Raw genomic sequence first — 27,568 nt, 5'->3', positions numbered from 1 at the left:
TAATTAAAAGTAGTGTAATTGGAATATACAAAACCTTAATTTAAATGTTTGTTTGTAAATGTACTTTGTGTTGAAGCTAAGGTAAGTTTATGAGCAAATACCCTCACTGGTAAGGACTCTTCTAGGAGTTTTATTCTTTTGCTTTTGAGCATCAAACACACCTATTTTCGCTTTGTGCACTCGTAAGTGTACTAAAACGACCCACAATTGGACTGATGTGAATGCGCTCATATTTCGTACTGATTGGTTTGTGATTGACAGAAATGTTGTAAATTGATTCGACTGTGAATAAGTGTAGGCCAATGCAAGATAAACAAACCAATTTTGGTGGTTAGTGGGTTAAGCAATAAAGCACAAAATTGTTGAACCCTCGCACTATAAGACCAATAATTGTGGTCGGATGTGTTTCATGTTTTATGATCTTCACTCAAAGGTAAATTGGGCACTTAAATCAAATCCCAGATCTTTAATGAGGGAAATATACAAAATTAGGCTGTAGCGTTTTTCAAAACAAACAATAAAGTGTCGGGCCATGCATTTTCATTAAGAATTATACGGTCGAAAAAAAACTGTCCCCACCGAAGCGAATCAGTCAAATAGGAATTCAAATGAATGCAACTTGCATGCAAAATGAGAATCTCCGTGCACACACTGCTGAGAAATGGAATCGCAGCATGTGAATATGTGTCCGTATCTGTATCTGGCGATGAATCTGCATTTTGCCAACTGTCTGGCTTATTATGCGGATACCATTCCTCAGTGTTGCCTCCTGTACCAAGCCGCCTGTATATGAGTTGGCATTCATAATGCCGAAATGTGTGTATTTTCGAGGCTCAGCCGATATGAGATTTATGCCACTCAACGCAAGACGAAATATCCTCGACAATAGACCCGCCTCGAACATTTGCATTCTGGGGTTGAAGGTGACAACAGAGTCCTCTTTTCTCCCTCATTTTGGTTTAAACGAGTATTTCGCGAAATTGGCCCCCAAAGATAAAGGCGAGCAAAAATAGCAACCAACAAAAAAGATGTATGCAAATTACTTTGACAGTGAATCTGCGCCTGGAGCAGTGTCAGCGTTTTATTGCTAAAATATGCACATTACGAATCCAGATTTGTAGGATCTGGCTCTTGATTGCACTGGCCTGGGGGAAGGTTAGACTTCACTTTGCATAGCTGAAATAAATCATCGTTTAATAGCAAATTGATAGCGACTCGTACCAAAATCAATATACATGTCAGCAAGAGATTTATCTTAATCGATTTATGAGTTTAGTGTATTATGGGATCAAAACGATTCCTGCGTGACTATAAAACGATTAAGATAAATTTTAAATACAACAATGCTACAGAGTTATTATATTCAAGATACCAGGAGTTGGCCCAAAATGTGTGAGGACAATAAACTCCTTGTAATCGATTAATTTTCTTTAAAAAAATTCCTAAAAATAGCTTACCTTTTTGATTTCCAGTTGCTTATTCAAGTAGCCCAAAAAAGGGACAGATCAAAGACACCTATTGGAATTTCACACACTATTCGGCCATTACGAAAATTGAAAGCTTAAGCGTTTTGGGTCTTATAGCTGATTGGCTTGCGTGCCTTAGAACCGAAATGAAGGTAACAAGAAGCCAAAAGTTACATGGGGAAACGAAACAAAATAAACAAAAATTTTATCATTCAACTATAAGCTACCTGGTACTTGATAAAGATTTTATAAAGATTTACCATAACGATTATTTTAAAAATATATACATTCCAACCAAAATCGATGGTCAAATAAAGTAAATTCAAATACTATTATATTAGGTTAGATCTTTACAATTATATCCTTTTTTGAATATGCCTTTTAAACCAATAAACTTAAGAAGCTATCAGTAATGCAAATAGCTGGAATAGAGGTATGTAGAAGCTAATTTTCTAATTTTTTTGCTTGCCTTTAACGTGTTACATGCCCGTAATCCAAACAAATATACCCTGTTAGCTATGATTACCCTGTAGAAAAAGTGTCAGCTCAAGCTCAAGCGAAGGATAACTAAAAGAGCTGGCTGGAAAATAAGTTCTCGATGTCAACGGCAGACTGTTGACTGGCCATGGCTTTTGTCTTAGCCGTGCCATTATTTACGAGCATCGTGCCAGCGACACGCGCAGAAAACCAAATAAGCAGCTGCGTTCTCCGCTAGAAGAACTACTTGGGAGAATACGTGCCCCACAGGGCCGACTTCGTTGGCACGTCTATTACCTTTAGCGTCTGGTGCCAATTTTGCTTCTTTTTTGCCACCGCATGGCCAAAGGCTCCGTTCGCATTGACTGCACCTTGATTAATGCGCTGCCAGGACGCTCCTTTTCTTTATTTTTTTTTTTGCCCATTCCAGGCGCCATCTCATTCAGTTTCGCCATTAGCAAATGCGGTGGCTCCGAGTATTTTCATTGTTTTCGTTTCCTTTGCTGGCTTGTCACCAAATTGTTCAGATGTGACTGCCTTTCTTCTGCCCGATGGTCTATTATCTATTCGAACTAAGGTGTTGACGAATCGTGTCCCAGAAGTTGATGAATCTGCGGCTCGTTGTAACGGAATTAAGATGAAACTGTGTCTTAGAAAGCCGGAAACAATTAACTATTAAATTTTGAAAAACCTTAAAATATAGTTTCTTCCTCAATTGTCATTAAACTTATAAATACTTTTAAATAAGTAAAATAAAAACTTGCGTTGCCTGCCATTAATCTTATATGTACTATCCTTTTTGTGTTATTTAAAGCTAGTTTGTACCAACACATAAAAAATTAAAGGCCTTTAATGAAAGTCCTCCAAAATTAAAGCGAATTGGTTTTGAACGCATATGTCAACAAATCTAATACGGTCACGCTATGCTTTGCAGTTTAAGAACATGTTGAACAGCCGGAATTATGTGGTGCTAAAAACTTGTTTTACAAACAGACTAAGGGCCACATAACATGTGCGAGTGTTTCGTTGGAATAAATATGAAAACCTCTCAAACATATATTCCTATTGAATGGGCTCTAAAATCAAAGTGAATGCAAACACATCGCCTTTTCGAGTGGATCGTCGGACTAAGTCCCACAGAATGTGAATATAGCGGCAAACCACTTCAAGGCATCGCGCAAAAAATCGCCAACGTTGAAATCCCTGGCGAAACCATGTGCCACTGGTGTCTGCCATTTGCCAGCTGCCAACTGCTTGCCATTCGGTACACGATCCAGCGCAAAAAGCTTGTAATTCCTGTCTCAGCCAGGAGGATGAAATTTACAATGTTGCAGCAGGTGGCTGTTGCGACGTGGAGGGGCTTGCAGTTTGGTCGGCTGTCAGGCATGTGCGGCATTTGCAGCTTGCATTTTGTTTCATTTTATGTTGTCGGCCTGGGCCGACGGGTCGTATGTGCAATATCTTGGAATCTCCATTGCCACTGGCGAATGGTGTTGCATACTTTCAGGCAGCCTTTAAACCGAAGAGTGAAATATTTTGAAAATTACGCAACAGGGGGTTGTATTTTAGTTATACAAATAAATAGTAGCAGGAGGTTAAAGGCCAGAGATAAAATACATTTACCAGAAGTACATAAATGTGTGTCTATGGTATTGCGTGCAATTTGAATTAATAGTTTTTGAAAAACTGTCAAAACCGCAAAACATAAATCATTTAAATGTGCAATTGAAAGCCATAACTTGTTTAACTCTTCTTTTGCCTGTTAAAAAAAACGTCAGCAAAAAAAAAACGGGTTAGTTTGGCATTCTAATTTAAAAGTAATTTTAGACCACATATTCCAATCAAACTGTACTATTAATGACATGATTTCTTTATAAATCTAAATACATATGTCAAAATTATTATAATTAATATAGATATACGGAATATATGTTTTCTCAACAGCCGTTTTTTGCATACAGGACACTTTTGGGCGAATTCCAAGGCAGATTGGATGCATTGTCCACAGAAAATGTGACCACACCTAGTCGACATGGGCTTTCGCTGTTGAAGATTCACCAGACACAAAGGACACTTAAAACTGGGCATATCCTTTTCAGATTCCGATGGCTTTTGCTCTTGAATCGAAGTGGATTCGTCCAGAAGAGCCTGATTACCCTGAAAAACGCTCCCAAGACTCGGATTTAAATTCATCTCCCTTGTCCTAAGGTCTGGAAAAAGCAAATAAGAAAAAGGAATTACAACTAATGTTGTACTTACCTAAACTCTTTTCAATGTTAATCAGGACGTGATGTAAGAGCTCACAAAGTCGATAGCCAAAATCGATTTTTGTAACAAAAGAAGAACCAAATATTGTTTGGGGACCCACATTAAATCTCTTAATCATTGAATTCATGTATTTTATTAGGTCAGCCTGTAGATAGAATAACAAATAAGAATTGTAGATCTAAGACGGGTCAATATTACCTCATTTGAACATTTTGGTGTCTGAGCCCCATATGTACTATATTTGGACATGACGTATTTTATTAGAGCAGTATACAACAATGACTATTACATAAAATGTACTACAATTTGGATTATCTTATTTTTTTTTACTAAAAAATCAAAACGAATCGAATTTTTAGCTCACACTTGAGTTTTGCCTACCGCCTACTGGGATGTGTTATCCTTGTGGTTCTAGGTTGCAGTTGCATGGGCGCCGGTCTAAAAGCAGCTTCACCACTAAGCCGGTTACCCAGTAGCTTAACCCGAGGCATGGTTCTAAGCCATCTTCTGCTTTTTGTTCAGGGCTGCTCTGCATCTTAAATGCGATGCCAGCCCACATGAAATTCGTTAGCAACGAACTCAATCTCCCTAATCGCCTGCCCTTCGTCTCAACGACTGTTTGCCAGGATGGAGATGCCTTGACAATCTGTCCGCACATACTTAATCACATGGGAAGAGAACGGGAGACCGTGGCGGATTTCATAGCTTCAGCTCCGGGATGAATAAAATCTATGCCAAAAGCTTTGGCAATGTCGCTGTCGTCTAGGTTGTCTGCAACTGTTTCACTTTAGCCGCTTTATTTTTTATGAGCCAGCTCGCAGATACTAGGACTAGGGTGATTCGGTTTGATTGAAAAGAAAACTAAAGTTTTGTATTAAAAAACCAAAAATCCAAATTTGTAAAATTATCTTATATTACAGGTATGGCTTTTAGCAAAAAGGCTATAAACTAATTAAAAAACAGAACGACATTTGTATTTAACGCACTCATTATTACCAAAACCTAAAAAAAAAAATTTAATTTCGTGGTATCTACAAAAATGTTTTATTCTTGAATATGTTTACACACTTACTTTCATGAAAAAAACTTAAAAAACTTTTTTTTTTTTGCAAACAATAACAGATTTTTTTTACTTAACAAGATATTTATTCGTAAAAAAAAAGATTTATCTTTTACTCAGCTCTTAGATAACAAGTTGGTACACCCTAATTCACAAAATAGCACCGAAATGCTTACACACACACACACACACACACACAAGAGCATCTGTCACTCTGCACTGGTGTTTGTGCTGGCGCTTATAAAAACACTGACGCACACACTCACACTTTCAGGACCTCGGTTCGTGTCAAAAGAATTTCTGTTTGATTGCAGAGAATAAACAAGTGAGGGCAGCTCCTTTTCCCCAACACCATACGTTACATAGTATGTGCTGGTGTCCCCTGGCGTTTGCCTCTCGACTTATTTTCTTTTTTCCTGCCTGTGGCTTTTCCTGAATTTTTCACTTCGACTGCGGTGCAGCAATGGGCGAATCCTTAACTTAATGCGATGTCGACAAGGCGGCTAAATACGGTTTCCATTTTTCGAACCCGCCCAGAAGTTATATTATTTACTTTATACCTTAACCCCTACCTATAAATAATAACACATTTCAAGCGCTTTAATGGCCTTTGAGTTTCTTAACGTCTTCTTTGTGGTTTGGGATTGTTCAGCTAAAAATGTTTGCAATAAATATAATGCGGAGCGGTAAAAATTCTATTCTTGAAAATCCGATTTAAAGTATCCTGGAAGGATAAACCAAGCTTAGCTAAAGCTACAATGCCTTTATTTCTCCCGAACCTTTCATCAAAATGCATCTTGGGAGAATTTATTGCCTTGGATTTTTGTTATGGCTTATGCTGTGGTTTCCTTACTTAAAAATGTAAAATGTGTAAATTATAATTCAACACTTTCATTATATTTCAGCTGAGTAAGCTCCAGTAAATTTGTTTAAGTTAATGAGTCTTAATTTTTTATGGCATTTGCTATTTATATGAAACTCTTATGGTTTTAATTCTTGGGTAAAAAAGGTTGAAACCGTATTCACTTAATCAGCAAAGCAGAGCTGCATTGCAAAGTAAACAAAAATTTGTCATCACAATTGTGCTAATAATTTGCAGGATTTTTCCTCATTAATTAAACAGACATTCGACCACTGGACAAACACACTTGACCTTACCACTCAGACTTGGGTTCATTCCTGCTTTTAAGGGCTCTCAGACTGGCCATCTATTGATTTTTTGGTTCGGCTTGTTAGAGCCGTTAAATAGGGCCACTGCGTAGGGGAAAAAATCAATTCAGCCGGCAGACAAAAAATCAAGTTACCAGAACACATCTATAAATAGGCTGACCACAACGAAAACCAGACTAATATGTTACCAAGTATCCACTGGGCTGGGCTTATCTGGCATGTCTGCAACCATAAATAAATCAAACACTTTAAATGCCCCTCAGTCAATTATCGAGCTATAAATCCGTGCGTATCGATTTATAAATTGTACAAAAAGTAAAATATCAACGCAATATGCTAATTTTGATGTTTGAGTGCGTTTACAACACTTTTGTGGGATACTGTGATGATGTTTGCTTGTTGACCTAAGAAAGCGATGTGCGTGGGTTGAATATATATATTTTCCTTTTATTGCAGCTATATACATGTTGATATGCCTACATGTTCGACTGTCTCGATTCTGATTTGCTGGTGTAATTAAAGATCCGTAAAATCTGTAATCTACTTGCTTCTATTTGTCGCATAAAATAAATTCATTACTGTTTTTATAAATCGATGAAGTTATTTCTGTATCACCTTCGGAAACAGAAATTGTTCATTCACCTTTGGGTAAATATATATATGTATTTGAATCCTTTTGTATATGTGCTTCATATATCCAAATCCGACCACACCCTCTGGCCCCTGACAGCTCAATTAAGTTGCTCTTCAAAGACAATTGTCTGTGAAATACAATTTCTTTGCGTGAGCGCCAGTGAATTGTATGCCGTTGTTAAATGTCAAATTTAAATGCCAGGACAAGCCATGTTCTTTCGGTGGGCGGTCAATTAAATGGCTGTGAGTCCCCATCACGTACGAATCCAGGAACAGCCAGGAGGCTGGTGAACTTTGGCTCAGAATGATCCAATTATGATTAAAGATTTATGCTAATTTTAATATAGTTAAGAAATCCGGAGGCGTATCTAAAATCACAATTTACAATTGGTGTAAATAAGTATTTATTGTTAATTATAAACATTGCCATGACTCATAGTTCATTTTATTTTTATTTAAACGGTGCTACAGAAAGTTCTTGGCTTTGAAATGAGTCAAAAATAAATTCCATTTTAAAAATATACTATACTATACAAGCTTTAATGGAGGTTTTTCGGGAAATCCCCCATTAAAGAAACTTACCCCACATAATTACAGCCTCTCTCGTTTGCCCCACTTTTCTTTAAGAATATGATTACCTAATGGATGCTAATACACCCAACTTCTGTTTCCTCTTGCAGCTGAAGACATCCACCTAAACGATTTATATACCCGCTACCGCCAGAGGCTCCGCAAGTCGCTTTTCAGATCGGGACTCTTAACTTCGCTGCTGGCATGTGTGGTGTCCATAATAATTGGCATCGTTTACGAGCAGGTGAGCACTTACCTCATTTAATTTGCAGCGTATGGTTAACCCAGCTTTCACACAGAAAACTATTTTCTGTTAAAATTCAATAATAAAATACCATCACTTTAAAAGGTACATTTTTTAATAGGAATATTTTTATCAGCTCGAAGATCAAAGTATTACAAAAAATCTTTTAACTTCAATAGCTTAATTATTAATGGAGAAAATTTCATACTTATGCACCAAAAAACTATAAAAATAACTTACAAAATATCAACATAAATTGTCTACATTCAACGAATCATGGCATAAAAATAGGTTAATGACTTATTTTTTATAAATGTAATTTAGTTTGACAATTTTTAGAAGAATTGTTCTAAAAGGTCATAAGTCATTTTGATCAAGTTCCTCTGACTGTGTAACTCTAGTTAAAAAAAAATTCTAAAATTATTTTTAATATGTATTTAGTATTTAGTTTTTGAATTTATAAGACCAAATTCGATATTACGTTTAGAAATCGGGAAAGAGAAAATTTGGAAATTTAACCTCAAACATTTTTTTTTAAGTGATTCTATCTATTCCAAGCTAACTACATTTCGTTTTGTTTATGTGTGGAATTGGCAGCACCTGGTGCAGACGCTGCTGCTGGTGCTGGCGGCCCTAATCTCGGGATCCATTCTGACGGCTCTGCAGTTTCCGGCGGTGCTGAGCTCGCCGGCCGCCGCCTTGGCCTTCGCCATCGTCACCACCTTCTCGCTGGGCACCATTGCGGCCATTACCGGGGACGAACTGGCTCCCCTGCCCATGTACGCCCTGTTCCTGGTAAGCCCGCTGCAGTTGCACTCATTTTGGGGGGATTATAATACTCGAGCGACTGTTTGCAGTGCATCCACTCCATGCTGCCCATTTCCTGGCCCTTCTCTGTGGTGCTGGCTTTGTTCATGACCGCCATCCACATCGTTTACCGGATCGGCACAAGTCCCGACTACGCGCCCAATTTGCCAATGGTAAGTCCCTCATTCATTTGCATTTGCGTTGGCTGTGCAGCCAGAGCCCCATTAATGCTGGCCATACACTAGCAATTGGATTAGTTTCAATGTGATTGGCGTTTACAATTGTGTCGAGAGCAACGCGAATAATGGATTACCGCGGATCAGAGAGCACCATTAATTTGAGGGCTCTTATGTGCACACACTTTTGTTTTTAACGCACATGTGCGTTCTAAAAGCCAAACTGAATATATAACCTAATATTATTAAAAAGGGGTTTTGTATCCAAAGCGTAAAAACATTCGAACATAAGATAACATATTTTTATAAACTTTATTTGATAGAAAACATTTAAGGCATGACAAAGATAATATATTTTTGCAAACTTTATTTTATAGGCAACATTTTAAACATATTCACAACATGTTAGCAAATCATTGGATAATTTTACTTTTTTTTAAGTGCTAGTTTCAGTTTGATTGAATAAATCATAAATCATTAGATAAGCAAGGTTTAATAAATTTATATTTCCTTGCGTACATGTTTTTTTTTTCAAAATAATATAAATATGTATGTTTGATTTGACACTTCAAGTTGCCTGCCGGTTTGCCAAGACATTTTTAATTAATAGGAAAATATATTAATTGTTAGCCGGAAAATAGTTTGGATTTTTATGGGCCACTTTTTAGTAAAAACTAGTTTCCTTTCACCGTGCTCAAATTATGACTAAACAAGCCAGCAGAAAAAGCTGAAGATTATTTTAAGTGAAATATAACACTCATAGACAAACAGAGTCCATCTCTTAAGCGCAGTTTTTCACTTAACCCATTTTTTTTGCAACTATTTAATTTCTTTTGCGCCAGCTCGGTGAGAAATAATTTGTTTCCCAGCTCGTTTCAATTCCCCCAACTCTCCTAATGGCTTTCCTGCCAATCCGCCGTCCCCCGCTCCGAGATTTATTAATTAGGTTGCAGCGGGTTCTGGTTTTTTTTTTTCGTTCGACGCACTGCAAGGACCCAGCGATGCGCTATATGCGCCGGCTGGTAATTGCCATTCCCCATCCCGGGTCACTCATTCATTATTTATGGAACGTGCCTTAACCGCTCTCGTTTCTATTCCTTCCCGCGCATTTAGCTCTTCGGGGAGATTGTGATGCTGGCCAGTGCCTCCGTTTCCGGGCTCTACTACCGCATCATGTCGGATGCGGCCCACAACCGGACCGTCGACGGGACCCGCACCGGAATCGAGCAGCGCGTGAAGCTCGAATGCGAGCGCGAGCAGCAAGAGCAGCTGCTCCTCAGCGTAATTCCCGCCTACATCGCCGCCGAGGTGAGTACACTGAAATATATTAAGTATATATATATTAAATATTGTTTCCATTTTTTTTTATTTTTAATCTACAATATTTCGAGATGGTTGTGTTGTTTTAAGTAAATATAAGTATAGCTCATAAGTATAACTCGACTTCATCACGATTGTATGTTAGATTTTTAAGCAAAAAAACTGAAACTTGATTTTTTGATTGCAATTTGTCGTTTAAGAAATTTTAAATGACATTATATAAGAGGTATATAAAATAAATTAAACAGCATTTTCCAATCTAAAAACAACCTGGTCTGAAAAGTAGCCCTTTAGAATCAATCCTTCAAAGTCAATATGAAGAATAAATAAATATAGCTGATAAATTTTTATATTTAAACTGCTTTGTAATGCTTTTTCATCAGAACATTGGGCTATCAAAAAATTAACGAAAATAAAATCTTAGCCGGCAATAAAAGCGGGGTTAAGTAAAGGCTAGCGGGAATTCTTCAGTATGCCTATTTTTCATAGATACTTGTTTCTTCCCTTCGCAAATTAAAAAAAAATAATAGGAAACAGAAAAAACAATGTTTAAAAACAAAAATCAATATAAAAAGTGTTTGTAGGTTTTTTATAGATACTTCCCATAATTATTTTAAATCATTCGATTAAGTATATATATTTGCTTCTTACTCTTCACAACAAGAGTATTCTTTTAAAATCATTGTGTTACATTAAGAGATTGTAACAATAACAATAATCCCGATGGTGTTTTGTCCCCTGTGCAGGTGAAGCGCAGCATCATGTTGAAGATGGCTGACGCCTGTCAGAGAGCTGGAGGACAGGCGTCCACGTCGGCCACCAGATTCCACGAGCTGCACGTCCAGCGTCACACAAACGTCACCATCCTCTTTGCGGATATCGTCAACTTCACACCCCTTTCAAGTTCCCTGACGGCCAGCGATTTGGTCAAGACGCTCAACGATCTGTTTGGACGGTTCGATCAGATAGCTCAGGTAAGGTGAACACTTTAATAATCCATAAATGTATTTCAATTTACCTTAGATTGAAATATATTTCACGATTTTTGAACAACAATATGGTCACCTTATTTGTTTGAATAATTATTAGTTAATGTGAAACAAACCTTTAGAATTGTTTTTTCTTACCATTTCTTACGAATTTCTATTTGGTATTATTAAATAAACAACATTTTTATTAAACTATTTATATTTATTTTAATGAGATAAGATTACAAACAAAATATATATTAATTCTATATCAGCACTTTAGTCTACCTCGAAAATTTTAACTACTTTTGTTATTATCATCTCATCTTGATGACGTGTCCCTAATTAAGGTTGCTTTTATATGAACATGAACAACATTCTGAAATAATAAACAGTATGAGACATGTGCCCAATGTCCTGTCTAAATAGTAATTAATTGCTGTATCCCCGCAGGAGAACCAGTGTCTTCGCATCAAGATCCTCGGGGATTGTTATTACTGCGTGTCCGGTCTGCCCATTTCCCGGCCCCAACATGCAACCAATTGTGTCAACATGGGCCTGCAGATGATCGATGCCATCAGGTGAGTTTACTTTGTACTTTGCGTTGGCCGTCGCCTTTGGCCCTTTTGCCTCGGCTTCGACTGGACTGAACTGAACTGGTTGGTTATGCAAACATTTGCATTGGACCCGCCATCGGACGTACGTCTTTGTTTGTCTCTCGCTCCTAACCAGCCTTTGGCTTTCAGTCGAAGCTCCTTTTGGCCAAGGCCATTTGACACCGTGATTGTTGGCATTGCGAAAATCTTTGGTGCATTCACAGTTAACTGAGTCATAAAGCGTCCTTTGTTTGCTTAGTTTTGGACTTGGTTTGAGGTGCAATGCATAAGAGTGTTAAAAATGATTACCACTAGAAAAAATATACCATTTATTGAACTAAAATAAAATTATGAAATACAATTTTAAATAATATTATTTTATAATTACTTAAGTCAGCCCGAGAAGTTTGTCCAACTCGATGTTTGATATGGCATGTATATAAGATGCTATAATAAAATCGCGTCTTAAATTAACATAAAACTTTACCCGTTAAGTTGGCATAATGTTTCACTATTAAGTAAAACAAACCAGTATTTTTTAATCTTTATAAATATATAGGTCCGAATTACATAAAATATTTTGGCCTTTAAAGTTTACAACTAAAAAAATACATTTGGTCCAGTTTTGTTCAAATTTCAATTTCAAATACTTCTGATTAGCAAGAAATATCTTAATAATTTCTTTAACAATAAGTGCTTAAAATTATATGCTTGTTATAAAAAGCGAAATATATTTAAAACAAAACTTTTTCTTAAAAATAAACCGAATTTTTTTTTAAATTTCAGTTTTTAAAGTGTTTTGGACAAGATACAGATTTCTCATAGATCAAAAAATTGATATTGTTTTATTTTAAACATGCAAAAAAACGGACAACTTTTATTAGGATTTGATTTATTAGGATTTGAGTAGCACTAATTTTTCGGTTTTCCATACAAAAGTCGAAAAAGCCACGCAAACAAGACGGCAGACGGAATTAAAAACGAAAAAAAAACAAACCAGAATGATAATAAATAAAAACGCATAAACAATTAACGTGTTGCCTTACACTTGATTCCAATTAAAAGCGTGACAGCGCATTTAATCTGTTATTTGCAACTGTGACCGAGTTCAAAGCTTTAATTGCCGCCAGATATATTCTCGAATTTCTGCTGAAGTCAGTCCCTCAAACCCTTAATTTTATGAAAGACCATTAAAACCGTATTATCCAATAAAACCTCACGAACGAGATGAAAAACAAAGAATGGCAAACAGAAACATCATAAAATACAATAAACAATATCGACACAAAGGCCATTTTATTACACGCGAGAATATATGCACAAGTGGCCTCAGCACCACGAAACCTCTTATTTCGACTTTTTGGCTGGCCTTTTTTCATGCTTTTTATTGGACTCCGTGCTCATTTCTATTGTTTATTTTTGTCCGCTGGCCTTCCTTTATTCCGTCGCTTTTTGCAGTCGTGGCCTTTTAATCTTTGCGCCGGCCTATGCCCCTCAAGTTGCCCCAGAGTCTGGCTTTGTTCCTGCCACAAACACGCCGAAAAAGATACTCGTTGACTGTTGACTTTTGGGCTGCCTAACAAGCAGCCAGGGAAAACGCCAAAAGTTTTCAACAGCAAAGGAAACAATATTTAATTATGAATTGCATTGCCTTTATCGTCGAAAAGCCACACAAATGGGAAGCTTTAACTTTCGTTAGCGAACCGCCCAAAACAGTATGCTATAGATTTTGTTGCTAAGTCCCTTGATCTGATCTCTTTTAGTTTGAAAATATTTACATTATTTATGCAGTTCAATCAGAATTTTGCAACTTTTTGTTTGGTACTCAGAAATTCAAAAGACCCAAATCCGGATCAAAAATCCGTTTCACTGTTTGCCTTTGTGGCCATATCCATATCCCTGCTAACCAAATGACTAGGAAGGGCAAAGGCAAATAAAACCCTGAAGGGCTCCCAAGTGATTTGGCCTTCGATGCGGCTCATTTGACCCCGACGGCATTCAGGCCAAAGAAAATGCTGGTTAACGTTAATAACTCAAGAACTTGTTGTTGGCCGGCCTTCGCTTCCTAGGCACTTTCTGGGGCAAGGGACTAACCAGGAACTAAAGTTTCTCCACAGGCAATACAAGACTTGCACTTAAAAAAAAAAACAATGGTTAAATGCTTTTTATGTTTTACTTTAAGCACTTTTAAAATATCAGGATTTTATGAATTTACTCTATGCAAATTCAAATTAAGACATATTTTAGCAACAGAAATTGTATACTAATTTCTTGCAAAGATTAATTAAACTTAAACTTAAAAAGCAAATTTTTAAATAAACATATGTCTATATTTTATTAAACTTTAAAACAAGACATATTTAGAAACAGAAGTTATACAATTATAAGTAATGAGAATGTTATTTTTATTTTACTATTTGTAAATGTTACAATAACCACAACAAATTTCAATTTAACTTTAACAATTTTGTTATATTAACAAAAGTAAATGTAGGTTTTGGATGTACCTTTTTTTATTTTCTCATAAAATTCCTTAAGTTATCTCTCAATTTTCTTATAACCACAACAAATTTTAATTTAACTTTAACATTTTTGTTTTATTAACAAAAGTAAATGTAGGTTTTGGATGTACATTTTTCTATTTTCTCTTAAAATTCCTCTAAATTTTCTTACCAAACCAAACATTTTTCTAGGTGTACTGTTAAGTAGTGCTTTGTCCCGATTCGCTGCCCGATTCCCGCTGATATCATACTCGTACATCAGCCTGGAGTCGACCTGGTCTGCTTGTGTTTTATGGCCCATAAAATTGTTAATACGACGGCAGCAACTAGCCTGTAGTTGTGCACATATATCCTTAATAATACATCTGCGAGTGTGCGCTGCTTTGTGCTCCTTTCATTTCATTGTTTGTCCTTCGTTTATTCCGGCAGACACGTGCGTGAGGCGACCGGCATAAATGTTGACATGCGAATCGGCATCCACACTGGCAACGTTCTCTGCGGCGTCCTTGGCCTCCGCAAGTGGCAATTTGATGTTTGGAGCGACGATGTTACATTGGCCAACCACATGGAGAGCGGCGGTGTCGCCGGGTAAGTGTGTGAATACACTGCGAAAAAGTTTTAACAAATTAGGAAAATCGAAAGAGCTTAATTCTAATATCCAACAAGTTTACTATTATCTAATATTGAATGAGCACATCACCCTCTCCTTGGTCGATTTTGGTGTCCATAACGTGTATTTAAAATGCAAAATAAATTTTATAAATTTAATGGTCGATTTAGGTATGCAAAAAATGTATTTGAAATCCAAACTAAGTTTGAGGCTTAGTGCAGAAGTGTGCACACAAATTAAAAAACAATTTGTTTGATCAAAAACAACTTTACGGATGATTAAACCACTTTAAAAATAATTCGCACACCATAATTCACCTATTTTAAAAAAATTTCTTCTATAAGGAAGTTCCTATTGGGAATTTTAGAATGTCTATAAATGAGACTTTAAACTGCACAAGCTCTATCTACTTCTTCTTTCTATCGATATAAAGGAACCAATTAGCATTTTAATATTTTTTTTTGTAAGTATAGTAATCTATAAAATCTTAACTCATTTTCAGTTTAAAAATCTAATTAAATTCCGTACTAAATTACCACGCTTACAAATGCTAAATATTAAATTTTTAAACAATTAAGGCCCTTAATACAAAGATTCAATGGAATGTATATGGAATTTTATGACATTTTTTCTTTTTTTTACGGTGTAGGCAAGAGTTTCCCTCTTTTCCCCATTATGCTTGAACGAATGACAACGATGACGAGCGAGGCGAACAAAAATAAATAAACAAAACGCGAGGCCCGCGGGTGGGAAAAATGGGTTTGGCAGAGGTGACTCTGATGGCAGTGTCATCATAAAGCGAGTCAAGCAGTCGTAATGGCAATTTAAATTAGCCTCGGTGTAGTCCCAATTAAACGGGCTTCGGTTCAAGTCTGCATAACATTCGACTGCAAAGGTTACGAAGAGAGCGAGCGTTGTGAATCGGAACCCAAAGTATAAGAAGGAATTCCTAATTAAAGAATTCCTACATATGCTAAAATTAATTATACCCTACTGCCAAGGTTTCGCTTTGAGAACCTATGTAGGGGGTGTATTGTTAGGTTGAAGTAAACTTTGCATTATAAAAAATTTCATATTATCGCTGTTTTACTTAGATTTTAATTTGTCTTTTAATTGGATTTTAATTTGAGAAGAAATATCACAAAATAAATCCAATTTTAAAATGTCTGGAAAATGCAAAAGATTTAAATACAGCAGTTTCTTTTTAATCTGATGTGCATATATATTTAAAACCTTTTGAATGAAACGTTTTTTGTACAATTAAATTACAAAAATGTTAATGCTCTTTCAGCTTTATACTGCGAAACTCAGAATGTTTGCTTTGCAAATATCAAAGTCTTAAACTCTCCTGCCCTTCTCAACAGTTTAACTTTTATACTTTTACAAACAAACAATTTCCTTTTGGTTTATTCATTTCGCGTACTCTAGCCGCACTTAAGTCTTTCAGATGAATGGCAACTGAGCGTGTTGAAATGTTTTTCTTTTATCTTACCTGCGGTCACATACGCAGACTTCAATTATTTTGAATTGAATTGAAATGCTACACTCAATGAGCCGGAAAACACTCAGACGCCTCAATTCTGACTTTACGCACGAATTCCGCTTCCTGAGTAAAAGTATAAACAAAATTACGTAGGAACCAGATAAATAAACATAGACAGCGGCAGCCTAAATTATTTTGCATAAGCCTGTGTGTGTACACTGGGGATAAAGTCGTAGACATTTAATTTGTTGCCTTGGATGAATAAATTTAACTTTCTATACAAATATTATATCTACTGTTGCATAAAAAATACAAAATAATAGTTTAAAAGGCATATAAAAAGAAGGAGCATAATTGTTTTAAAGGATTGTTAAACTGCAAATATAATATAATTTAAAATTTGATATTCACTTTTCGAGAAAACATCCTAAATAACTTAGATCTTTTATTTCTCTGTAATTGTGTGAGGGTGAAAACGTATGAAATGCGCTTTTAGGTAGATTGCTCATACGACATGTCGTACCACAAGCATTCATCATCATTTCTCATGAGTGCGTTTCTCCGGCAGGCGCGTCCACATCACCAAGCAGACTCTGGACTTCCTGGGTGAAAAGTTCGAGGTTGAGCAGGGCGAGGGTGGAAATCGAGATGCGTATCTGGCGGATCACAAGATAGAAACGTATCTCATAGTGCCACCCAAACCGGCCTACACCTACAGCGTTCCGCGAGTGGTGGAGTGCATCGAACACAACGATCCCAGTCCCACGGAGGAGACGAAAGAGCTCAAGGAGGTGGAGCACTCCCATGAGGCAGCTGATGTCACCGATAATCTACTCCCCGTTACGGTGGATCCACCTCCTCTACTTGTCGACGAGAAGATGTCACCCACTTCGACGAACAGCCAGGAGGTTCCCCTACACGCTCCCCTCGCCTCCGCCGCCTCCATGTCCATCAAGGAGTTGTCCGAAGAGGAGGACGAGGCCGACGAGGCCACTGCGGTGACCGAACCGCTAATGGTCAAGGATCCGGACCACAAGGACGGCCAGGAGGTCAAGGCCAACGGCGCCCATCGCGGCAGTGGCGATTCCGCTGCCTCGGAGTCGGCGGCCAAGTCCACTGCCCTCTCCCTGCCCGCCGAGGATCTGCTCAGCATTAGCGGTTCGGAGAGCGGCATATCGAATAGCGGCACCCCAGCTCCATCTTCGAATCCTGCCAGTGTCACGCCCACCACTGCCGCCCCCGCGGGAGCAGCCTCCTCCGGAACCAACAGCCTCACGGTGGCCGAGGCCCCGGAACGATCACGCCGGAAGTTGTCCGTTCAAGGTGAGAACTGGGTGCACACCCTAATGATTGGATGAAAGAATGCTTTCTTAACTCATAAAAAAAAACTACTTAAACTGCAATGCAACATTTCATTAAAAGAAGTTAAAGGCATTGTTGAAAAGCTTACAAAATATTTGAACTATAAATAATTATGCAGAAATTTGTTTAAAAAATGTACTTCTTTTAAATAAGCTCAATATTAGGTTTTCAGATAAATTTAATTTTTTAATTTTTAAATTTAAGTAGAGCAATCCTCTTTCATTCAAGACTACCAAAGTATTTTATTTAACTAGAAGCATAAGAGCTTGAAAATAATCTCTGAAATTTGTGTGCATCTCTTTAATCATTTTTTATTTTCTTGTCTGTGAGCCCTTGAATTCTATTTTTGTTAAAAATACATGTAAAATTCCTATTAATTTTTATGCTTGTTTATTTTTTTAAATAGTAGTTCGCCTGTTAATTTTATCATTATAACTATTGTTAGTTTTGAATTTTTAACTTTTACGGAGTATTGATAAATTGTTTATAAATTTTATATATTCGACTTTATTTAGGCAGAAAAAGGTTTTTAATTCTTAAACCATTTTAATCAAAATAGACAATGGCTCAGAATCGTTTTAATCCTTACAAAGTTTTCTTGCCTGTGAGAGTGTTATGAATTTAAGTGAATTTAAGTTCAGCAAAGCCCTTTAATTTTTCTAAACAAAATACAAATTATGGAAAACTGTCCTTGGTATATGCCTCTGCTTGGACAGAAAAATAATTGATTAAATTTTTAAATCGTTTTGATCGAAATAGACAATGATTTTACAATCCTTATCTTTTAAACGATACGAATATTTTGAATTTAAGTTAAGCAAACTAATTAAATTTCAAACAAAAAACTCATATTCAATTTCATGCTTGTTGCTCCCAGTAATTGCCATTATTATCCTTTTAAATAGTAGTTCGCCCGTAAGCGTTCATCCGCATGCCATCAATCACAACCTGTAATGGGCATTACAGTGCTGGTGCTGCCGGCGATAGGTCTTTATTTATGTGAACACCCCTTAATGCCTCCCACCTCTGTCCACCAGGTCTGATGTCCTTCGCCGACAGACGCCGCTCCTCCGGAGCATTCATCGAGGGACGCAAGCTGTCCATCCACAGTGGCGAAAGTTTCCGCAGTCATGCGGGTAAGTTGGTGGACTCACTGCCCCCTCGTAAAACGCAACAGTTGAAAATCACTTTCACAAATGAGCTCAGGTTATGCATAATTTTATCGCTGGCAGGGTAACTTTTGCATCGTAAATTTATCGCAGGCTTGCATTTGTTTGGGGATTGGCCTTTGTGAAAACTTTAGCCATGGACGGAGGTTCGTGGACCAGAACCAGAAGAACCAGGGCAATTAAGCTCCTTTGACAGCCAGCTGGGTATATTTTTAGTAGAATACTTTTTGGTTTAGGTTGGGGTTGGGGATTCGGGTACTGCACGCGGAGCCATGAGGTTTTTGTGTTGGTTTATGAGTTTTAATTTGCCAAGGACAGCGAGTAGGGCATGTGCGGCATGTGGCAAAGTCACTTTAATGCCATTTTTAATGCGAATGGGTGACTTTTAATGAGCTTGTCTGGCTGGCCCCCCAACTATTATAGCTGATCTGTTAAAAACTCCACAGCTTTTGAGGTGTTTTAACCCAAGCGATTTGGGAGAGATTTTTCATTATTAATGGTATCTTACTGGACCGAAAAGTAGTCGTAAAATTCTTCAGACATTTGGAACATCTTAGCTACTCATATAAAAACTATCACAATGTTGTATGGTACTTAAACTACTTCGATATTGTGACTTTGTAAGTTGTTTAATTTGAGCCATAAACTGTGGAAACTCTTACTTCATGTATTTATCGATTTTGTCACTAGATTGAGTTACTAATCAACCCATTTAAAACTTAAATAATCAATTCCAGACACTATTCGTAAATTTGATTATTCGTAAAATGATTAGGTAGTCAAACATTTATTTTCATAGGAAAGTATTGGGCTTCTATTTTTTATCTTTGAGATAAGATATCAGGTTATTTATACGCAATTACAAATAGATTTCAACTCGTTAATTATTGATCAAGATTAGGTTACAGATGTTCCATTTCATGAAATGCCATTTAGCCATATATGTTCAATATTTTATTTATCAAAGCAACTTTTGCCACATGGTCACTGCACTAAACTTTAATTTTATGTTGAACCCTTTCAGGTCATGTCACACGCAATCGTCCTTCATCGAAGATGACCAAATATGTGGAGTGCTGGGGGGCAGATCGACCCTTTGCCAATATTGCCGAATCCAAACTAGTGAAGAACATCGGACTGGCGGTGAGTTGAGACCAAACCAGTTCAAAAAGGGGGTAATTTCACAGCAGTCTTTGGTGTGGAATACAAAATTAAAATGACTAGGAAACATAAGCAAATTTGAGAGGGCAAGGCAGACAATTTTCTTATATTGCTCGTGCTGTAAACTCAATACAGTAGATATCTATTATATGCAACGTAACGTCTGTATATGCATTTAACTTAAATTGAAACTTTATATTCTTTTTATTTCAAGGTCAAACAGATTTCTGTTTCTGACACCTTCACTTAAATATTTGAAAGTTAAAATGGTTTTAAAAGTTTCTTAAAATTTATTTCGCTTTCTTAGAATTTGACTTTAATTTAAAAAAATTTAAATAATCAATGAAGGACAGCAACATTTCTATATGGTTGGAAGGGGGCAAGGTTTTTATTTACAAGTTTAGTTTAAAAAGGTATATGTGGTCCACCGAAACTACTTTGGTTAATGGTACATATGGCAAACACACTTTTTAACACCTATTCTAATAAAATAATTATTTTAAAGTATGTAAATTTTTATAAAGCTTAGCATATACACAGTGTATACTGTAATAAATTTATGCTCCAGCAAGCAACTCTATTATTATGTGTCCTTTTCGATTTCTCCACCCTTTTCTGGCCGCAGAGCATCGCCATGATTGAATCAAATTTACTGCCGCCCGAGCGTAAATGTTTCAATTTTAATTTCTTCGGACCGCCCACGGAGCTGAAGCCGTTCACCATGTGGTACCGCAACACGCCCCGGGAGGGAATGTACCGTGCCCAGCCGGACACGCACTTCCGGTTCGACCTGATATGCGCCTTCGTCCTCTTCCTTTCGCTGGCCATCGTCCAGTTGATTGTAATCAAATTGTAGGTGAGATCAACTCGCATTAACGAGCCCATTGTCTTACCTTTGGCCTCTTCTCCAAAAAAAAAAAAAAAAAAAAAAAAACAGGAACCTGGCCCTCCTTGGATCCCTTTTGGCCAGCTTTGTGTCTTTGGCCCTGTTCCTTTACCTGAGCAACATGTCGGTGCCGGATGTCCATGCCTCGGCGACGGAGCGAAATGGTCCTGGCCAGGTGGTGGCCAGCAGTCGCTACCTGCGACTGGCCATGTTCGTCATAGTCAACATCCTCATCTCGTCCTGCGCCGTGTTCAGTGTGGTGAGTCCAACAAAAGCTTACTATAACAACCAACTGTATTGCATTTTACTTATATTTTTTTTTATTTTGTTGGTCAAATATATACAAAACGAAATCTTGAAAATCTTGTGTAATTCTAACGTGACTACAACAGAAATGGTTGGACATAAAAAAGCTTAAGTTATTAATGTATTTCATTAAGGAGCAAACAATAAAGGTTTGCTGTATAAAATTAAATACAAAGTAGTGTGTCCCGAATACAATATACAATATAGATATACATATATACATTTTTTGTGTGACTTAGACTGAACATTTCATTCAGCTATATTTAAAGCTTAAAATTTCTTTGTTAGATCAACTTCTCAGTACCAGACGGAGTACGCAATGACCCACCATCTAATGGCACCTTTTGGTACAGCAATTCTTCGCTCGAGTTCCTGAACTCCACCCTGGAGGATATGGAGGATATGCAGCCGTTTAAAATGACCTATGCCTTGCCCATTGCGCCCGTATTTCTATATTGCTGCGCCATTAGTCTGGCTGCGATTTCGGCCTTTCTGCGATCTGGTTTTATCCTCAAGTTAATTGCCATGCTGGTAGCTGTGATTGCACAGGTCACAGTACTCGGATACAGCGATCTGTTTGTGAAGTATAACCTGGTATACATCGATAATGGGTAAGTTAAGCAAAAAAAACAAAAAAAATCAAAAGAAAATTCCACAATGTGGCTCAGCCCTGTTCTTTGGAAAAATATACTTGCAAATTGTTATAATCAAGAGAGATTTTAGATTTTAGAAGCGACAACCGAATTTAATTTCGAACTTGATTATTTAAAAAGTAGGGTGTTTACCTTTTTATTCCCAAGAATGTCACAGCATAATTAACATACAACAAAAAACATTTTTATAAAACTCCAAAATTTTAAGATAAAAGCTTGTATACAAAATTTTATATAAAAGAGAATACAAATTCTTTAAAATCATATAATTGCACTGTGCAAGAAATTGAGGTCGATGAAAAATACATTGGCTACTTTTAGGGACCGCCAAACTTTTAAGTCTTTTAATGTGTTTGCACTTTTAAAAAAGAAAAATTTTTAAATCTGGCGACCGTTTTGGGTATGAGGATCCTTAGCCAATTAGTTGCCCTATAGCAAAATCATCATATATAGTCGCATCAATTTTTAGGCTGTTGCACAGTTCTATTTGTAGTCTTAAACAGGGCACAAAATAAAAAAAAAACTAAAATGGTACTAATTTTCATTCACAGCTTACCGCTTGAAATCAAAGGATTCCTGTTGCTCCTGGTCATTATTGTGGTGCTGCACACTTTGGATCGCCAGGGTGAATATGTGGCCCGCACCGATTTCCTGTGGAAGGCCAAGCTGAAGGTCGAACAGGAGGAGGTCGAAACCATGCGAGGCATTAACAAGGCATGAATAATACTTGAATGCATGAAAGCAATTCGATGCTAAGGGAAATTGTGCTTTATTTTTAGATTCTGCTGGAGAACATCCTGCCGGCCCACGTGGCCACGCACTTCCTGCACCTGGAACGCTCCACGGAACTCTACCACGAGAGCTACTCCTGCGTGGCCGTGATGTTCGCCTCCATTCCCAACTACAAGGAGTTCTACGACGAGACGGATGTCAACAAACAGGGTCTGGAGTGCCTGCGCCTGTTGAACGAAATCATCTGCGATTTCGATAAGGTATGTTATTTAAATTTTTTAATATAGAAAAGCATCTAATACCTACACCAATAAAAAGAATGTTTATTACTTAATGTCTTGAAAATATACTATAGACAGGATTAAACTATAAGTATTAAATCAAAACTAAATAATATATACTTTTTACTTTTATAATATATTCCGATAGCTAAAGGCTTAGTTTTATTTTGACTCTTTTTTGGTATTACTTAATAATCACTTTTTTGAGAAACTCTTCATACCCAGTAATTTAAAATTCATGTAAGAATAATTTGGTTTCCATTGCAATGTTTTTTTTTGGTGTAGTTTTAAAAATATTTGCATATTTTGACAAGATTCTTTAAGTCTAAAACAATTTGTAACTTGTATTATTATTGTTTTTTATTTTTTTAAATACATTTGTCAAATATTTGTCTTTAAAAGTTGTATACTGTGTTGCTTTAAGACTCATAATAAAGCTTAATTCATGTTTATTTGCAGTTACTGTTGAAACCAAAGTTTAGTGGAATCGAGAAGATTAAAACTATCGCCAGCACATACATGTGTGCTTCGGGACTGAGGCCCGGAAAAGAGGACGGCGCTACGGTAAGTTGGTTTTATTTGCAATTTTTGTAGTCTTGTTCTGTAATGTCTGTGTCTATCTTGTCTAATTTATATCTTTCCAATGCTTTCACTAATCCTGTAAATAACAACATTGTTAAAACCTGACTTTATTGCTCAATCTAGTCACGTAGTTTTGCGGTAAGTCTTTAAATTTGGCTGCTTAAAGTTGTCACATTCTCTGTTCCAAACGATGAGAGATTTGCTATCATTATTAGACCCCATAAGCTTCAAATTAAATGTTTCCAATTCAACCCAGCAAAAAATGCCAGAATTCAGTTTAAATTCCAACCTTTTCCCCAGTTTTCCCCCAATGAATTCCAATCGACCGAGTGTTATTTACTGTTCAAATGCCTTTTAATCGCTGCTTAGCACTTTAATTAAATTTTTACAACTACCAAACAAAGAGGAAATCAAATCACATTGGCTCAACAAAGGCCAAGGGGAGACCAATAAAAAAAGGGTCGCCAAATGAGGGTCGAATTGGGGCGGAGGTTGGGATTAGCTGGGATTCTAGGAAGAGGGCAATGAGGACTAAATCGAATCGGGACTAACGCATTTCTCCTTTTTTGTGTCCCCCCAAAAGGATGAGAAGCGAACGGAGGAGCACAACGTGGTCATATTGGTCGAGTTTGCGATTGCTTTGATGTCCATATTGGATTCGATTAATCGCGAGTCCTTCCAACGATTCCGCCTCCGCATAGGACTCAATCACGGTCCGGTGATTGCCGGCGTGATTGGCGCCCAGAAGCCGCAATACGATATCTGGAGTAATACAGTGAATGTGGCCTCACGCATGGACTCCTGCGGCGTGATGGGTCGACTTCAGGTGAGTTCTGGATCACGGAGATCCGCAAATTGCAGTTCAAAAAATATTCAAAAGATAAGGAAAACTTTTTCAAAACTTAAGAAACTCTATGTGTAAGCTATATACAGTGGGCAGAACAAGTTAACGAACATTTTGTGTGAAGTTTCAGTGCAAAGGGTATTTAAACTTTTTTTTTCTGAATACGAACGCTAAAAAAAAAATTTCTGGAAATAAATAAGATATTTTTCATTTGATTTTTTTTAGGTCAAATTTCATAGCGTTTGTTTTTTCCAAAGTATATAATCTATTTTGGTGTGCAAATGAAGAAAGAAAGTTTTTGTTTCTGTTAATAAATTTATAGGCTCAGATTTCGATACACAGGCAACCGATCATTTGGCTAATTGATACTTTGCTAGATTTCACTAAATTTATAAATTATTTAGGGTAAATACTTATTTGATTTAACAGCCTAATCAAATTAAATAGTTTTGTTACAAGATATTTAATTAACCTTTTTTCTCTCCACAGACGACGGAAAACACGGCAAAGATATTGATGGCTGCCGGCTATGAGTGCGAGTGCCGAGGCCTCACTTATGTGAAGGGCAAGGGAAATCTAGTCACCTACTTTGTAAAGACACCTTTCGATGGGAAATTGTAAATCACCCAGTTGCTGTTGATACTATTTAATGGATATTTATGATCATGTACACGTAGCGTAGGCCAAAAGTCACTTCAAAGCATCTTCTTATTTATTTTGAGCTTTTCATTTTAGTTGTAATGAATTTGCAAGCATTTAAGGTACGTTGCTCATCACACGCACATGTTAAGTATTTGTTAGCAAACAATTTGTTTTTTAGTTAGTTAGTAGAATTTAAATGTTATTGACTATTTCGTACAATTTGTTAGCTAATCTTATGCGTAGCCATCACTTAAACAGCGAATAATTATATACGATTCGAATTACACTTATGATAGACGAAAAAATGCAAAAAGCCCACCCTAACCCAAAAACCACCCAACAAATATATATAGCTAAAAAGCATATCTATCTATCAATTTTCTAACTGCTCTGTTAAATACTTATCTGAAGCTCTCAAGATATTTTTTATGTCGATTTCCTCTCCTTTTCGAGCACTATATAAATGAATTTGTTATAACTCTACTACCTTTTCGTAAGACACTAGTTAAATTCTGTATAAAGAATCAATTTAAATTCTATATATTTTTTTACTCAAATGTTTTGTACTGTTACTAAACAATTCTCTACATCATATTTTGATATATGTATATAACTATATAAGATAAAAGCCACCAAAGCGAACTACTTTTTAAGGCAATTCTAAGCTCAACAACCGCATCTGTGTACCTAATATATCCCAACAAATTACACAATACCTCCGATCAAAACTGACCTGCTTCGATGTGCAAATTGTAGCCCCAATGGTTTTCAATCGAACTCTCTAAATTAGAAAACTGAATATAAAATATCTATGCTGGAATACAATAAAGAAATAAAATGTCTATAGGCACTCTCTGAAAACGCTGCAGATGCTCTAAAAGTAGGTTCATTGAACAATATTTGATATTATTAAACAATTTAATTGGTTTTTATTAAATAATTAATAAAGGAAAACAATAAAATATTATGATGTACTCAATGAAAGTGTATGATTCTTAATAAATCTAAATGGTTCTCCAAAATAAGCAAATTAAATCCGAATTATTTATAAAAGATTTCTGTAAGTATTACTGTTGAACTCTTGTTTTAGTAAATTTCGGATACGAATGGAGTGCAATTTTGTCTATAAATAACTCCTGCACTTGGTAAAATAACCTCCAAATATGAAATTGGACTCCAAATTGAGGCCCCCACGAAGAAGATAAGGTATAAAAAATACTTGCGTTTAGAAACAAAATATGTTATACCCTTGCAGAGGGTATTATAATTTCAGTCAGAAGTTTGCAACGCAGTGAAGGAGACGTTTCCGACCCTATAAAGTATATATATTCTTGATCAGCATCACTAGGAGAGTCGATCTAGCCATGTCTGTCTGTCCGTCCGTCTGTCCGTCTGTCCGTCCGTTTATATGCAAACTAGTCTCTCAGTTTTAAAGCTATCTGCATGAAACTTTTCTTTCTATTGCAGGTAGTATATAAGTCGGAACGAGCCGGATCGGACGACTATAGCATATAGCTCCCATAGGAACAATCGGAAAAATAAATGAAAAAAAATTATAACTTTGCTGTTTTTTAATTTTTTGTTTAGTTCTTCGACATATAGTAATGGTAAAATATTTCCGATTTACGGTTTAAATTTCATCAAAATCGGACGACTATAGCATATAGCTCCCATAGGAACAATCGGAAAAATAAATGAAAAAAAATTATAACTTTGCTGTTTTTTAATTTTTTGTTTAGTTCTTCGAGATATAGTAATGGTTTAATATTTCAGAATTACGGTTTTAATTTCATCAAAATCGGACGACTATAGCATATAGCTCCCATAGGAACAATCGGAAAAATAAATGAAAAAAATTATAACTTTTCTGTTTTTTAATTTTTTGTTTAGTTCTTCGACATATAGCAATGTTTAATTATTTCAGAATTATGGTATAAATTTTATCAAAATCGGACGTCTATAGCATATAGCTCCCATAGAAATAATAAAAATATATAAAATAACTATCTAATAATTGAGCTGCAAATAATCATAGTTTCAATGTTTTTTTTAGCACATACTCAAGTAAATCATAATTTAAATGTTTTCAAAAGTATTTAATTAATGCAATAGCTGCAAGGGTATATGAACTTCGGCTTGCCGAAGTTTGCTTTCCTTCTTGTTTTAGATAGTCTATCTTGTCTACTCTTCGTTAAGATTAATCAATTATATACTCGTGATCTGCATGACTTGACCCAGTTTCTTGTGCTGGATGTAGTCGCTAGTTTAAAGGCTTTAAGCAACGAATATCTTATCTGAATTATCTGAGTTAATTCCAAGTAAACATTTTTCAATTCTAAATTTCGAATCCTAAAATCGAATTGGCATAAATATGGACAACAACCAAACTACGTAATGAATTTAAAACTTTGTTGATAGACTTTTTTTTTGGAAATGTTATATTTTATGTCATAATGCTCTTGAATTGCAAATAATTCGATCTACGAAGGTTCTTTAGGTTTTAATTGAATATCAAGTAGCCGTGTTTTGAAAATTATAAGAAGTTTGTTTATGTGGTCGTCTGGTGAGAAAGAATTTGTGAAGTGCTTCGGCCTGGGATCT

At 36.3% G+C, this 27,568-nt stretch overlaps 2 protein-coding genes across 5 annotated transcripts in view; one reads left to right on the top strand and one right to left on the bottom strand.

The window, feature by feature from the left end:
- Nucleotides 1–25,945, top strand: part of LOC128260205 (adenylate cyclase type 2) — a 47,039-nt gene extending 21,094 nt beyond the window's left edge. The window contains exons 3-21 of one of the 4 annotated variants that reach the window (XM_052993015.1): nucleotides 7,755–7,888; nucleotides 8,486–8,683; nucleotides 8,746–8,868; nucleotides 9,985–10,179; nucleotides 10,938–11,165; nucleotides 11,613–11,740; nucleotides 14,686–14,844; nucleotides 16,918–17,672; nucleotides 18,749–18,847; nucleotides 19,905–20,023; nucleotides 20,667–20,893; nucleotides 20,979–21,186; nucleotides 21,522–21,844; nucleotides 22,438–22,600; nucleotides 22,666–22,878; nucleotides 23,359–23,463; nucleotides 23,605–23,619; nucleotides 24,065–24,307; nucleotides 24,815–25,945. In XM_052993015.1, coding sequence (XP_052848975.1) covers nucleotides 7,755–7,888; nucleotides 8,486–8,683; nucleotides 8,746–8,868; nucleotides 9,985–10,179; nucleotides 10,938–11,165; nucleotides 11,613–11,740; nucleotides 14,686–14,844; nucleotides 16,918–17,672; nucleotides 18,749–18,847; nucleotides 19,905–20,023; nucleotides 20,667–20,893; nucleotides 20,979–21,186; nucleotides 21,522–21,844; nucleotides 22,438–22,600; nucleotides 22,666–22,878; nucleotides 23,359–23,463; nucleotides 23,605–23,619; nucleotides 24,065–24,307; nucleotides 24,815–24,946 — 3,767 coding nt within the window. In that variant the 3' untranslated portion in view covers nucleotides 24,947–25,945. Of the gene's footprint in view, nucleotides 1–7,754; nucleotides 7,889–8,485; nucleotides 8,684–8,745; nucleotides 8,869–9,984; nucleotides 10,180–10,937; nucleotides 11,166–11,612; nucleotides 11,741–14,685; nucleotides 14,845–16,917; nucleotides 17,673–18,748; nucleotides 18,848–19,904; nucleotides 20,024–20,666; nucleotides 20,898–20,978; nucleotides 21,187–21,521; nucleotides 21,845–22,437; nucleotides 22,601–22,665; nucleotides 22,879–23,358; nucleotides 23,464–23,604; nucleotides 23,620–24,064; nucleotides 24,308–24,814 lie in introns of those variants that run through there. The other 3 variants (XM_052993016.1, XM_052993017.1, XM_052993018.1) reach the window with 3 other exon arrangements.
- Nucleotides 3,796–4,591, bottom strand: LOC128260209 (uncharacterized). Its single transcript, XM_052993024.1, has 3 exons — nucleotides 4,410–4,591; nucleotides 4,203–4,356; nucleotides 3,796–4,153 (listed from the first exon to the last, which is right to left on the bottom strand). Exons 1-3 carry the CDS (start codon nucleotides 4,458–4,460, stop codon nucleotides 3,798–3,800), a joined length of 561 nt encoding a protein of 186 aa, XP_052848984.1. The 5' UTR covers nucleotides 4,461–4,591; the 3' UTR covers nucleotides 3,796–3,797.
- Nucleotides 25,946–27,568: the final 1,623 nt, after the last annotated feature.

Source organism: Drosophila gunungcola (assembly GCF_025200985.1).
Source record: "Drosophila gunungcola strain Sukarami chromosome 3L unlocalized genomic scaffold, Dgunungcola_SK_2 000014F, whole genome shotgun sequence".
Classification (NCBI taxonomy): domain Eukaryota; kingdom Metazoa; phylum Arthropoda; class Insecta; order Diptera; family Drosophilidae; genus Drosophila; species Drosophila gunungcola.
The sequence above is the reverse complement of the archived record's forward strand: the minus strand, read 5'-3'. Positions and strand labels throughout refer to the sequence as shown.

Bases quoted from the DNA above. Each gene is read 5' to 3' on its own strand.
- LOC128260209 (XM_052993024.1), bottom strand. From the start codon at position 4,460: ATGTCCAAATATAGTACATATGGGGCTCAGACACCAAAATGTTCAAAT. The intron at 4,357-4,409 runs GTAATATTGACC...TTCTATCTACAG, and splicing joins CACCAAAATGTTCAAATGAG to GCTGACCTAATAAAATACAT. The intron at 4,154-4,202 runs GTAAGTACAACA...TGCTTTTTCCAG, and splicing joins TAACATTGAAAAGAGTTTAG to ACCTTAGGACAAGGGAGATG.